The 14,945-nt window shown below is 41.9% G+C and overlaps 1 protein-coding gene across 5 annotated transcripts in view; it reads left to right on the top strand.

Moving 5' to 3' along the window:
• Positions 1–14,945, top strand: part of LRP1B (LDL receptor related protein 1B) — a 2,012,817-nt gene that overhangs the window by 1,478,168 nt on the left and 519,704 nt on the right. For all 5 annotated transcript variants that reach the window (XM_075317168.1, XM_075317164.1, XM_075317167.1 and 2 more), the window contains exons 34-35: positions 1,955–2,080; positions 6,708–6,839. In XM_075317168.1, coding sequence (XP_075173283.1) covers positions 1,955–2,080; positions 6,708–6,839 — 258 coding nt within the window. The remainder of the gene's footprint in view (positions 1–1,954; positions 2,081–6,707; positions 6,840–14,945) is intronic.

The following is a 14,945-nucleotide window of genomic DNA, read 5'->3' as shown; positions in this document are numbered from 1 at the left end:
TTTTTGTCGTGTACATTCTTCCAAACAAACATTTTGCCACATAAGTCATCTACAGATCAAGAAAAGCAACAGCAAAGGATGATCATCGATCTCTACATCAAGAGGGTATTCATATAGACACAGGATTGCACAGGGGAGGTCTACAACAATGAAGTAGATAGATAGATAGATAGATAGATAGATAGATAGATAGAGGGATGGATAGATAGATAGATAGATAGATAGAGGGATGGATAGATAGATAGATAGATAGATAGATAGAGGGATAGATAGATAGATAGAGGGATGGATAGATAGATAGATAGATAGATAGAGGGATGGATAGAGAGATAGATAGAGGGATAGATAGATAGATAGAGGGAAAGATAGAGGGATAGATGGATGGATGAATAGAGAGAGATAAAGGGATAGATGATGGATAGAGAGATAGATAGATAAAGGGATAGATAGATAGATAGCTACAGGGATAGATAGAGGGATAGATAGATGGATAGAGGGATGGATGGATGGATGGATAGATAGACGGATAGATGGATAGATAGATAGTGTCACAGCCCTGAATTACGGTACGGCTCCTGTTGTGGGGTCTTCTGTTGTGTCCTCCTGCGAAGCCTCTATCCGCATTTGTGCTGAGTCTTGCAAGCTGTATTTATGTTATTCTTTGCCCTGTAACGGGTTGCTCTCTGTACGTGGTCGTTCACCGGTTGTGGGAGTAGTTTACTCTCTCACGCCGCTTTTGAGTAGTTGCTCTGCTTTATCTGGGAGTGTTTGCGCCTGGAGCGGCACCAGTCACTTTCTCTGGTTAGTTGCGGTAAGCTCCTGACTCCTGGTTGTTCAGCGATTGATCTTCGTACTCAACCTCGTACTGACCTCTGGACTCGTCCCTGCCTTCTCTCCTCTTTCTTTTCCGTTTCCGTCTGGCTCCTAACTTTGGCTTCCTTCCTGACTACACCTTTGCCAGTCCCTTGTGTTTATACTTACTCTTCTGGTTACCTGAACCCCGACTTGTTTTACAACCTCGCTCCTGTCCGCTCCTTGTATCTCTTCGCATCCTCTCAGTACTTACCCCGGCCTGCCTGACTTCCCTCAGTCTCTGGTGTCCTCAGCGCCATCTAGTTTACTACCTGTTACTGCATCACTCAGTGACCAGTTACTCACTCCTCTGTGGGAGGTACGTTATTGATAGAAAGATAATTAGATAGAAAGATAGATAGATAGAGGGATAGCTGGATAGATAGATAGATACATAGATAGATAGAGGGATAGCTGGATAGATAGATAGACATTTGATGTTATTTCGACTTCTCTTTCAGTACAGAATGATTAGCATTGCATTCAAGTCTGTTCTTGCCATGACAATGATGGAAAACACAAGTGAACATGACGGAGCCTATTATCCCGTATATCCATCGTATGTTGGATCTGTCAGAGCGTTGCGGCTTTTGTTATAATTCACAGCGGTGCTTTGTAAACAGCCGCACTCATCACATGGATTTATTCTTACTGTCGAAACAACAGAGACCTCGACAGGATCCTGACGGACATCAAAATGTGACCATGGGGAGTTACAGGCGCCATAGAAACTTGTCGTATAACCATGTGTTGTTGTCAACAGTTATGAGTTTGACAGAACAGTTCCGGGAACCGGAACCAAGGATTAAGGTTTAGACAAATCCTGCCCAAAAGGGTTCATTTACCAATCTTTGGGGGACAGTGCCATAATGGGCTGTTGTTGGTGCTTGAATTAATAATAAAAGTATGTCCTTGGCTTCCTATATTGTTGCAAGCCATGCCACTAGTGTGAACGGAGTCATATATTTCATAATACTACCCCCTATGGGACGGTATCATCTGAGTAGATATTCATGTATTATATTCATATTAGTTATTTACAATGCAAATCATCCAAAATAATATTTAAATCACCATATTTATCATTTTGTTTCTTTTTTAGGTAGTAATCCCTGCCAGATCAGCAATGGCGGATGTTCCCAGCTTTGCCTGCCCACTTCTGAAAGCACCCGGACATGTATGTGCACAGTTGGCTACAACCTTCGAAAGAATCGCATGTCCTGTCAAGGTAAATATTGCAGTCACTTTGCTGACTTTTCGGAATATATTGCTGGTTACAATATATGGAGGGTGGGAAGTCTCCGGTCAATATGACACAAGGGAATCTAGAAATGTAGCCTGTGATAATTGATTGGAGCAATGGCACTGGTCATGGAATCCAATATTTAATTTATTTTGCCATTTTTAAAACTAAAAGTGATTTTCTAAAAAAAAATAATAACAATATTAAGCTCCAAACTGAGAAAAAAACTTTTCTGTATTCCACTTACTAAAAAATTCACATCCCTGCAACCATGTGAAAAATGCTGTGTTTTCGCAGTATCTCTAAAGAGATGTATAAAATGTGTTCCAAACAATGCTTTTTGTTTTTTCGCATTTCTTGCTTGCTATATATATACAGTATATATATATTTGGGTCACTGGGATTCTTTTCACACCGCAGTATTCTCTAGGCATGTGATTTTTTTCCAAAGCTTTTTCCATAGGTTACTCTATAGGAGCTACAGTACAGACCAAAAGTTTGGACACACCTTCTCATTCAAAGAGTTTTCTTTATTTTCATGACTCTGAAAATTGTAGATTCACATTGAAGGCATCAAAACTATGAATTCACACATGTGGAGTGAAATACTTAAAAAAGTGTGAAGCAACTGAAAATATGTCTTATATTCTAGGTTCTTCAAAGTAGCCACCTTTTGGTCTGTACTCTAGGTTCAGGAAGAAAAAAACTTATGGTACAAATTGTTACAATATTTAAAAAACTATGATATAAAATGCTTTGAAATTCATAAAAGCTTTTTAACATATTAATTTGTTAGGCTGCATCATTTGGAAGCAGTCTGCTCTCTACAGCAGATAGGAAAATGATGCCGGTGGGGTATATGCCACCAAAGCAACCACAAGATCACCGGTAGAGCCACTTCAGGAAAAAGTCATCAGCTTATCCCTGTAGCAGCTTTGTGAATGAACACTCCAGCGGCTCCGTAGTTGCTTCTTGCACGCAAACCTGTCACGTGAGTGACAGTTGGAAGCAAGGACTAGTGTGCACCTCCGTTGTCCCTCAAGGCTATCTCTGTCCCCAGGATTACTCCGAAAGGTGGAGATGCCTAAGTCCCATGCCTTGCTCTACTCTTAGCTACAGCTCACCTCTATGTCCCCTCTCTAAGGGCCGTTTCACACATCTGGCATTTTGCCAGATTGCCGGATCCGTCACACTCCAGTACAATGTTAATACTGTACAGTAGCATCGCGGCAAGCTCCGATCACATGCTCCGGTCACATGACAGCATGCCATTGTACTGTATTACACTGTGCTGGAGTGTGCCGGATCCGGCAATCCAGCGAAATGTCGGATGTGTAAAACGGCCTTAACCCAAGAAAAGGAAGGAACAAGAGTTCAAGTGGAACACACAGACAAAACATTAGGGAAAGCAAATACAAAAAGATTCCAAATGATCTCCAGTAGGGAGCTTTGCTGCTGAATTTTGAACAAACACCTCAGCTCTACAGAGACGAGCTCCTTCAATATGGTCAGTATAGAGAATATCTACTGTATATCCAACATGGAGTGAAGCCAGGGGCACATAGATATAGCGAAAGGGAAATATAATAACAAACTATTGCATAAAGCTATGAGATTTCTCAGCAAGCAAGGAAAAGGTCCTGTACCCCTTCAGCAAAGCAGGGTTAGTACATCAGCATGATAACAATCAAGTGAGCTTTACAGAAGGCCTGCAACAGATCAATTAAATGCTGTGACCTCCTGACCCCAAGTTCCCCAGAGGTGAGATCAGGATGCTGCACACTTATGACAGTACCTAAGGCTTTGTGCCCAGGGGACAATGTACCTGCGGATTTTGCTGTGAAAAACCCATGGATTTATCTAGATTTTCTAGATAAATCTGCAGGTTCTAGCAAGTACAGACATTCCCCATGTTACCCTATGGGATTTGGGGAGTGCTGTATCAATGCTGTGGTATGTGCGGCTGTGGAAAATGCTGCGGATTTCTTGCAGCCGCACGTAACTGCATGTCAATTATTCATGCGGAAATATCTGCGAAATTCCCGCTCCTCCACTATGGAGATACAGGGCGGGAATTCCGCAGGAATTCTGCATGAAATTGGCACTGTTTCCACAGGCTTACCGAAACAACTCCGCAGATATATTGCAGCAATGGATAGCTGCGGATTCCGGGGAGCAGCTGCTGTAAACCTGCGGACAAACCTGCGGAAATATCCGCGGGTACATTATCCCATGGGCACATAGCCTTTGGCTATTTTTACTCAGAGTCTTTTTAGAAGTTGTTTTTTTTTCTTTTTTTTTTTTTTTAAATGGCTCAACTCTAAAATCCTCCCCAAAATCAGCTTAAAAAATCCTTAGAAAACTCTTCCTATTCGTTTTGATGGAAAATATATTTTTCTGTCAATATGAGTTTTTTTTATTTTTTTTCCTGAAGAAGTTTTTAAACAGTTGGCAGCAAATAAAAAAGTTCATTCCACGTTTTTAAAAGGCTCCTGATGAAATCCGCTCCAAACTGGGCACTGTAAAAAAAAAAAAAGCGTGCAAAAAGAAAATGTTGTAGGATAAAAACGTTTCAAAAACTCTTCCTAACTGCTTTAGAAAAAGAAAACACCTCATAAAAAAAGTGTTTCCTGAAATTGTTTCCACTTCAAAATAAATGGCATTAGACCTAATTCAGATCGCCATATATTACAGTCTAAATACAGTCCACAAATTCAGGACTGACGACAGGTTTCCTGACCCAAACTCATCAGCTTAGTATATACCTATCAGGCATTGAATTTGGGTTAATCTGGAAATCACAGTCCGTACCTTCACCATGATATGCAAGCATCTGAACAAGTTTTAATACCTTCTTAACGCACGCATTTTTTAGCATTTTTTCTAAAAACTTGCATCATTTCTAGTGCTTTTTTTTTTTTTTACTTTTTTTAAGCATTTTATTATTTTTCTTTATATTTGAAACATGCTTTTAATCTTGACACTTTTTAAATTCAATAGAAAATTCTATGGGAAAAACACCAAAAAGAAACCTTAAATAAACATTTCCAAAACTTCTAAAATTAAAAAAGTGGGTGTATATACCATATTTTTCGGATTACAAGACGCCCTTTTTCCTCCCCAAAATTGGAGGAAAATGAAGGGTGCATCTTATAATCTGAATGTAGCTTACTGAGGGTGGTGGAGAGCCGCGGGTGCTGTGCTGCGGGCTTACTGCGGGCGGCAGGCTATGCTGTAAGCGGTGGGCTGTGCTGGGCGCTGTGCTGCAGGCGGTGCTCTGCATTGTGCTGTGGGCTGTGAGGCAGGTGCCGCCATTCTGAAAATGTTGGCTGTGCGGGCTTCAAATAACGGCGCCTGGAATCGGTGCATGTGTAAATGGAGCTCTTGGCTCAAGTTCTCTTCTGCACACGCGCTGCCTCCGACCAATTGATTCCCTGCAGCGGATTTAAGGAAAGCGGTGCCCAGAGGTGGCACGAGTGCCTATAAGATCTCAGTTTGGCATTGAGCCGAGAGCTCCATCTGCACACGCACCAACTCCGGGCACCATGTCATTAAAGTCCGCACCGCTGACAGATTCTGGATGCTCCTCCTGCCTCACAGCGCCCGCGGCAAGCATATGGGACACCCGCTGCACCGTCCACAGCATCGCCGTACTCCACTCCTGCCCTTGCCTCTTGTGACCCCTCTCTACCACCGCTGCCACCCTCCTCCGGTAAGACAGCACCGAATTATAAGACAGACCTCATATTTTTTACCCATTTTTTTCCTCTAAATTTGGGGTTCGTCTTATAATCCAGGGCTTCTTATAAAACAAAAGAGGCAACATTGATGATCTTTTCTTCATTTTGTGTTTTGCATGCATAAAGCCTGCTTTACACCTTACGATATCACATACGATATCGTATGCGATTGTACCCGCCCCCATTGTATGTGCGGCATGTTCAATTTGTTGACCGTGTCACATAAACGATTTTTTTCCCGTCACACGTACTTACTCTTCCATACGACCTCAATGTGGGCGGCGATCATCCACTTCCTGGAGTGGGAGGGACTTTCGGCGTCACAGCGACGTCACACGGCAGCCGGCCAATAGAAGCGGAGGTGCGGAGATGAGCGGGACATAAACATCCCGCCCACCTACTTCCATTCGCATTGCTGGCGGGAGTCGGGGGATGCAGGTAAGATCTGTTCATCGTTCCCGGGGTGTCACACACTGCGATGTGTGGTACCTCGGCAACATTGAACAACCCGACGTGCAATTTTAAGGAAATGAACGACGTGTATATGATGAACGTTTTTATGTTCAATCGCAATCGCACGTCGCTGTCACACGCTACAACAACACTAACGATGCCGGATGTGCGTCACTTACGACGTGACCCCGCCGACACATCGTTAGATTTGTTGTAGCGTGTAAAGCCCGCTTAACCCCCTCTACATAGGAAAGTGTCGAAAAAAATCTGAGCTCAAATTAATCAGGACTAAACAATTTAAGATACAGTTTGATACAGATGGGTTGTATTTTATGTCTTTTAATGTTAAATTTATAGCTATAAATCTAAATGTCTAAATGTATACCCAGCCTTTTCTATTGTGTATTGTTCTTGTGCAGGCATTGAGTCGTTTCTCATGTACTCGGTACACGAAGGAGTTAGAGGGATCCCACTCGATCCGAGCGACAGGATGGACGCGCTCATGCCCATCTCTGGGACGTCTTTTGCTGTGGGCATAGATTTCCATGCAGGTATATTCAGCTACACTATTATCTCCGTTTGAAACAGAAGCTAAATGTAGAACTGGTAAAATAGCAAAGCAGAATATCGCATTCACCTGGATACACCGAGCAACCACTGATATTTATAGAATTAATTTTAGCTTCTGTATTACAGCTGCAGCTTGAGCCAGATGCTCTCCTGCAAAAGCAAAAGAAAAAATGTATTAAAGCAACAAGCAAATAATCATATATAAATCTATATGCTTCATATAAAAATATTCAAATTGTCTCTCCAGTAAAGGAGACAAACTCTAGCACAGCGCCACCTATTGGTAGTAGCGATACTAAAAGTCACAAGTGGATTTTCAACAATCCTTTGCAATATGACTCAGGATATATAAGCCAGATCAGAATCCCAATTTGCAGACACGGTGTTTCGGGGTGCTTGCCCCTCGTCAGTGCAAAGTATGGGGGTGTCTGATCTGGTTCATGAGAAAGCTATGTGGGGACCACGGGGGAACACTATTCTCCTTAAGGAGACTTTGCAAGCCAGTCTGGCTGCCAAGTAAGGGGACTTATAGCTGCCACGCCCCTCTAAGAAATATTCAAATTGTCTCTCCAGTAAAGGAGACAAACTCTAGCACAGCGCCACCTATTGGAAGTAGCGATCATAAAAGTCACAAGTGGATTTTTAACAATCCTTTGCAATATGACTCAGGATATATAAGCCAGGATATAAAAATAGACAAAATTACACTCTGAAAGCTAATACATCCCAGAAAGCTTTGATATACAGGTGATTATATGAAAATTACCAAAAGTTACAGTATGCAGGAAAAATATATCACCAGATATAGATTGTCACCTGAACATACAACCATCCATATATACAGTTAGGTCCAGAAATATTTGGACAGTGACACAAGTTTTGTTATTTTAGCTGTTTACAAAAACATGTTCAGAAATACAATTATATATATAATATGGGCTGAAAGTGCACACTCCCAGCTGCAATATGAGAGTTTTCACATCCAAATCGGAGAAAGGGTTTAGGAATCATAGCTCTGTAATGCATAGCCTCCTCTTTTTAAAGGGACCAAAAGTAATTGGACAAGGGACTCTAAGGGCTGCAATTAACTCTGAAGGCGTCTCCCTCGTTAACCTGTAATCAATGAAGTAGTTAAAAGGTCTGGGGTTGATTACAGGTGTGTGGTTTTGCATTTGGAAGCTGTTGCTGTGACCAGACAACATGCGGTCTAAGGAACTCTTAATTGAGGTGAAGCAGAACATCCTGAGGCTGAAAAAAAAGAAAAACTCCATCAGAGAGATAGCAGACATGCTTGGAGTAGCAAAATCAACAGTCGGGTACATTCTGAGAAAAAAGGAATTGACTGGTGAGCTTGGGAACTCAAAAAGACCTGGGCGTCCACGGATGACAACAGTGGTGGATGATTGCCGCATACTTTCTTTGGTGAAGAAGAACCCGTTTACAACATCAACTGAAGTCCAGAACACTCTCAGTGAAGTAGGTGTATCTGTCTCTAAGTCAACAGTAAAGAGAAGACTCCATGAAAGTAAATACAAAGGGTTCACATCTAGATGCAAACCATTCATCAATTCCAAAAATAGACAGGCCAGAGTTAAATTTGCTGAAAAACACCTCATGAAGCCAGCTCAGTTCTGGAAAAGTATTCTATGGACAGATGAGACCAAGATCAACCTGTACCAGAATGATGGGAAGAAAAAAGTTTGGAGAAGAAAGGGAACGGCACATGATCCAAGGCACACCACATCCTCTGTAAAACATGGTGGAGGCAACGTGATGGCATGGGCATGCATGGCTTTCAATGGCACTGGGTCACTTGTGTTTATTGATGACATAACAGCAGACAAGAGTAGCCGGATGAATTCTGAAGTGTACCGGGATATACTTTCAGCCCAGATTCAGCCAAATGCCGCAAAGTTGATCGGACGGCGCTTCATAGTACAGATGGACAATGACCCCAAGCATACAGCCAAAGCTACCCAGGAGTTCATGAGTGCAAAAAAGTGGAACATTCTGCAATGGCCAAGTCAATCACCAGATCTTAACCCAATTGAGCATGCATTTCACTTGCTCAAATCCAGACTTAAGACGGAAAGACCCACAAACAAGCAAGACCTGAAGGCTGCGGCTATAAAGGCCTGGCAAAGCATTAAGAAGGAGGAAACCCAGTGTTTGGTGATGTCCATGGGTTCCAGACTTAAGGCAGTGATTGCCTCCAAAGGATTCGCAACAAAATATTGAAAATAAAAATATTTTGTTTGGGTTTGGTTTATTTGTCCAATTACTTTTGACCTCCTAAAATGTGGAGTGTTTGTAAAGAAATGTGTACAATTCCTACAATTTCTATCAGATATTTTTGTTCAAACCTTCAAATTAAATGTTACAATCTGCACTTGAATTCTGTTGTAGAGGTTTCATTTCAAATCCAATGTGGTGGCATGCAGAGCCCAACTCGCGAAAATTGTGTCACTGTCCAAATATTTCTGGACCTAACTGTAGCTAGGAATGGGCTTTATCATTGGTTCTTTTAAGTCTCCTGAGGAAGCTTGACAGTAGTGCGAAACACATGGAGACAGGATGTACAACTTGTAGATGACGGATGCTGATACATACTGAACAGGATCCTTCCATGGAGGTACTGATGTATTGTCTGTAGCTAAAGACTGGGAAGGTCCCCAAAAACTTTATTCTTTCTTTGTAGTTTGTTGAATTACTATTTATCTGCCTAATAGATGGTTATGGAATTTGGAGAATCTTAAGTAATATCAAGGCTATTTAGGGTAAAACTTAACAAAAAAATGAAATGGTTAAAAATAATGGATATTTAGATTAAGTCATGTAGAAGGTGGTGCGCCACATTGCTTTGTTTTCACGGTTGTCTCTGCTGGTTTGAGCTTCCCATCTTCATCTAGTCTCATCATTTCAACAAGGTTTCCGTTCCTTTGGTCTCTCAGGAGTTAATTTCAATTTTGTTTCTAGCAGCTCAGGCAGGGCAAGTCAGCTGTTTTTGCTTTAGGTCCATGCCCATTTAGGTTAAATACTGGAGCCTTCCCAGCAGACCCTGCTGTTGTTAGAATAATTTCTACTTTGGCCAGCTTGGTGGAAGGAACTGCTGAGGTTTTCTCCTGTGCCCATCCACCTACTACTATTGAGTCTATCTGCTATGGTGAAAGTTTGGTGTTTTCTATGCTTCTGTTTATTTCCCCATCTGTCTTTCCTTTGCCTCCGTGTTTATTAGTTGAGTGTTGAGTCTAGTGTACTCGTTGGTCTAATCACTAGGCAGGGTGAGTTTCGGGCCGGCTGAGGGACCCAGGTATCTTGCTCACCGACAGGTTGAAAGAACCAGTATAGGGAGGCTACGGAGCTCAGGAGTCAGCTTGAGGTGAATGCAGTAGGTGCTCCCTTACCCCTTTCCCTAGTGGCAGGGACCGCTATTGTATCATGACCTCAGTGTTTCTTCCTTTTTGTGGTGTTTTTGGTAGTTCGTCAGTTGCCCGTTGGTCTCATCATGTGTGTCACGCATTATATATGGACACATTCTACTCCGTATGTGACATTTCTATATAGAATGCCTCTACCAACCTCTGTGACATGGCAGGAAATGTAGCTATAGGGATCAGTTTTGGTGTTTTTTTATGGTAAAGCTGGACTTTTTTTTATCCTCTTTACTCCATTTTTTGTTAATAAATGAATAAAGTTCGCTCACCCCTCTATATGTTTTCCGCCATCTGGATGTGAGAGGTTCCGGACGGATCCGTTGGAGCTGCTTTAGTAATGTAGGAAAAAGTTTGAACCAATGGATTTTCTCTGGAGACCAATAGATTAAAACAGCATTTATTTTGTATTAAAAATATATGGATTATAAAAAAATGTAATAGTAATATTGAAAGTACTGCACAATGTATCGCTTTAGGCGCAAACCAACGCGTTATGGCACTCCGTCTTACTCATTCCATGTATTTTTTTATACAAAACAAATGATAGGTTCTAACCTGTTGGACTCCAGAGAAAATCCACTGGTTCAAATTTTTTGTGGGGTAATAATTATGTCTATTTTTTAAAGGATTTAAAATGTATATGAATAAAGTCAGGTGTTGTTCTGTTATTTGTCTTTGAAAAACGAATCAAGAGGGAATTGAAAGTGGAAAAATGAGTCCTGATATGGTGTTTCCATTTCATTTTCAAAAAGGGGAGTCTGGTGTTTTTAATTATCCAAAAGGGACTTCAGTTAGATGCTATCTCTCCCTTATTGGTAACGTGAAGGTCCCTGTGACCTTATGCAGTTTTTCAATACACATAGAGGAATAGAATGAGGAAATAGAATTTGGTTGCTTTTGTTTTATGGGGGTAATAGTAGGTGCCCATTGTATGCATGCCCTTGGCTGCAGCCCCTGGACCCTCCACTGGTGTTTACTCTGCAGGCTTTAGAACAAATTTTCAGTTTTCTCTGAGCTGGTAGGAGAATACTAGCTGCTCTGATGTCTTCCACACATAAGAATATATATTTACTCACAGCCTTGGCTGGCCTTGCTGCTTTGCAGTTACTACTACTGCGTCATCAGCATTCACAAGGGATGGTGCTATGTGAGCGCTGCAGCCAATAATTGGCTACTAAACGGCTGCAGCCTTTTCATGCCACTCAACCTGGAAGGACCTGTTCAAGAGAAGCTGTTGGTGCTAAGGGACCGGTAAGGTGTTGGTGCTAAGGGACCAGTAAGGTGTTGCTGCTAAGGAACCTGTAATGTGTTGGTGCTAAAGGATCGGTAAGGTGTTGGTGCTAAGGAACCTGCAAAGTGTTGGTGCTAAGGAGCCTGTAAGATGTTGGTGCTAAGGGACCGGTAAGGTGTTGGTGATAAGGGACTGGTAAGGTGTTGATGCTAAGGGACCGGTAAGGTGTTGGTGCTAAGGAACCGGTAAGCTGTTGGTGCTAAGGAACCTGTAAGATGTTTGTGCTAAGGAACCTGTAAGATGTTGGTGATAAGGGATCGGTAAGGGGTTGGTGCTATGGAATATGGGACCAGTAAGGTGTTGATGCTAAGGGACTGGTAAGGTGTTGGTGCTAAGGGACTGGTAAGGTGTTGGAGCTAAGGGACTGGTAAGGTGTTGGTGCTAACGAACTGGTAAGCTATGATGCTAAGGGACTGGTAAGGTGTTGGTGCTAAGGAACCTGTAGGATGTTTGTGCTAAGGAACCTGTAAGATGTTGGTGCTAAGGGATCGGTAAGGGGTTGGTGCTAAGGAATATGGGACCAGTAAGGTGTTGATGCTAAGGGACTGGTAAGGTGTTGGTGCTAAGGGACTGGTAAGGTGTTGGAGCTAAGGGACTGGTAAGGTGTTGGTGCTAAGGAACTGGTAAGGTATGATGCTAAGGGACTGGTAAGGTGTTGGTGCTAAGGGACCCTAGGAGGACCCGGTTGTGAGTGCAGAGGAGCTGCACAAATGTGGTGAGTATAGTCTTTTATTCAACCTTGGTCCTATTATGTATAAATTGTAAAGTTGAGCAAGACAACCATGGTGGGAAGTAATTCGACATGATGAATCTAAAATCTTGAATGCCTAAAATTAAATATTCATTAAATACTTATTGAATCTAGATGGATCTAAAATTTTCAGCTTCTCATCATTTGCCAAATTTTAAAAGTGATAAGAAACTTGTTGTCTTTTCCGAGGTGATGTGGTTTTAGTTTAGTTATCTTTGTTATCGTTGATTTTTTTTTCCATTGAAAGTAGATTTCTACCCAAAATCTTTTCTATCCTTTAGTTTTGTTGAAAGTCAATTTGGCATTTTTGATATAAGTAGATATTTATTTTGTAGGAAGTTTGTGTAATAATCCTGAACTCGAACAGTTGGATCAACATCAAAAAATATCCTACTTGAAATAAACAAATTATATCTGTGCATAGGCCTCGATTTCTAGACCTTACTGTAACATCAAAGACTGTTTACCATTGTAAATTGGATTCCTAGGGTCTATTTTTTGCCCTAAAATACATATTTAAGACTTCCTTATCCCTCTCCCTTCATGTGGACGTACATGATACCATGCAGAGTGCGAAATAGCCTTTTTTAGATGTCTAGAATAAATTACAGGAAGATTTTTATTAAGCCTAAAGTAGCAAATGGAAGTGTTAGGATGACAACTGAACGACTAATAGGTGTTTGAAAGGACCGGATTTTGACAGTGATCAGATCTTTTTAGAGAACTTTATTCCATTTCCTAGTTGTAAACTTTTAAGGCTATTTTTTCATACTCTGAATAGACTTTTTGGAGTCTTCAAAGAAAAAGGATTATTGAAAAGAAGATTACATGTGTTCATTTGTCCTATTGATACAGGTAATTCCAACTTTCAAGTAAAAAAATTATCCTTTTGTTAAAATTGTATTCAGCTCCTCTTGATTATACTGGATATCGGTGCTGTGATGCTAGTCAATACTTATGGATAATATAGATAGAAGAGTAGTCAGACAAGCCATGGTCAGGTAACAGGAGGTCACGTCAGGACACAGGGAGTAAGCAGAAGCACAGTCAAGTCACAGGCCAAGGGTTAGAATTCAGGGAGAGTGCATATTAGATTCAGGGAGCAGACAGAGACATGGTCAGGGAGCAGTCCAAGGTCCAAAGCCAGGAGGTAACGATAAAAACAGGGAGCCAGCAAAGAGGAGTCAAATAAAGGTCTGAGGTCAAGAAGCTTAGATCAGAACAAGCACAAACACAAGCCAAGAGCACAACTGCAAAACCAAGAAGTACAACTGGCCAGGTTCTGGGAGAGCATGCTCAGTAAAGAAGCAGACCAATTACCAGGAAGGTGGAACACCTGAGTATTCAGCACCTTCCAGAATCTGCATGGAATCCTGTGCTGTCAAACAACCTGCCACCAAGTGCTTAAAGAAATACAGCAGACCATCTCCAAATGCCAGATGCTCTGCATAAAGGAAACATGTCACTGCCGGCTCTGTAGTTCAGGAAGGCGCAGCAGAACATCACCCTTGTGCACGATGCCCTGCACAGAGGAATAATGTCACTGCCGGCTCTGTAGTGCAGCAGAGCATCACTAGTGTTCTGCGCAGAGATATTGGGACAGGTACAGAGATTGCCATCACTAGAGATGAGACAATCTATTCGTTGCAAAAAACTTGCTATGAATTTCCGGAAAAATACAGATTCAGATGGGTCATGCGACGTGGCCATGTGGGGCACAGCACAAGTGCTACTTTGTGAGGTTTAGTCAGCTCTAAAAGATCCTAGGCTGAAGACCATCAATGAGAATAATGGAAGATCAAAAATGAAAAGGCAGCAGACCCAAATTGAGCGTAAGACCGGACTAAAAGCTGTAGTGGCAGGACAGGGAAAGTGCAAGTATAGGAGAGATGACAATTTATTTGGATCAAAGTGAATCTGCAATCTGATTCGAGCAAACATGCCTGAAACTAATTTTGGAAGATTTGATCATTTCTGGTCCTGAATCTCTATTTCTAAGCTTACCGGAGTGATCAAATTCTATAAAACTGTTTTGAAATGGTAGTATGTTGACTATCACAAGGTTGCAATAGAGACTACTTGTATGCAGTAAATGTAGAGATAGTCAGACAGGCCGATATCATAAACCAGGAGAGCATGACAGTACACGGGGGGCAGACAGAGACAAGGTCAAGATACAAGCTGAAGGTCAGGGTTCCAGGAGAGTATGTACAAAATACAGGGAGCAGGCGGTGATGTGGTAAGGAGGAAGTCTGAGGTCAGAACCCGGGAAGTCACAACAGAAACAGGGGAGGACAGAAAGAGACGGGTAAACAGCATTTCGGAGTCGAGAGACCTAGATCTGAACACTGAGCACCACAGTAGCCAACAGCACAACTAAAACCAGGAAGTATGACTGGTGGTGTCCTGAGGCAACAAGCTCCCAAATGAAGCAGAGTAATCACCAGGAACCAAAATCATCTGCGAGATAATCTTTCAGGACCAGTGTGAAACCCAGTGCTTGTGAAACAACCAGCATAACAGTAATCCAGCAACGCACTCTGCACATAAGCAACATATACCTTTTCTGCAGGAGAGCATAGCAGAATGATACAGAATGTTCTGCACAATG

The sequence above is a fragment of the Anomaloglossus baeobatrachus genome, chromosome 7, assembly GCF_048569485.1.
Source record: "Anomaloglossus baeobatrachus isolate aAnoBae1 chromosome 7, aAnoBae1.hap1, whole genome shotgun sequence".
In the NCBI taxonomy this organism is placed as follows: Eukaryota; Metazoa; Chordata; class Amphibia; order Anura; family Aromobatidae; genus Anomaloglossus; species Anomaloglossus baeobatrachus.
The sequence above is the reverse complement of the archived record's forward strand: the minus strand, read 5'-3'. Positions and strand labels throughout refer to the sequence as shown.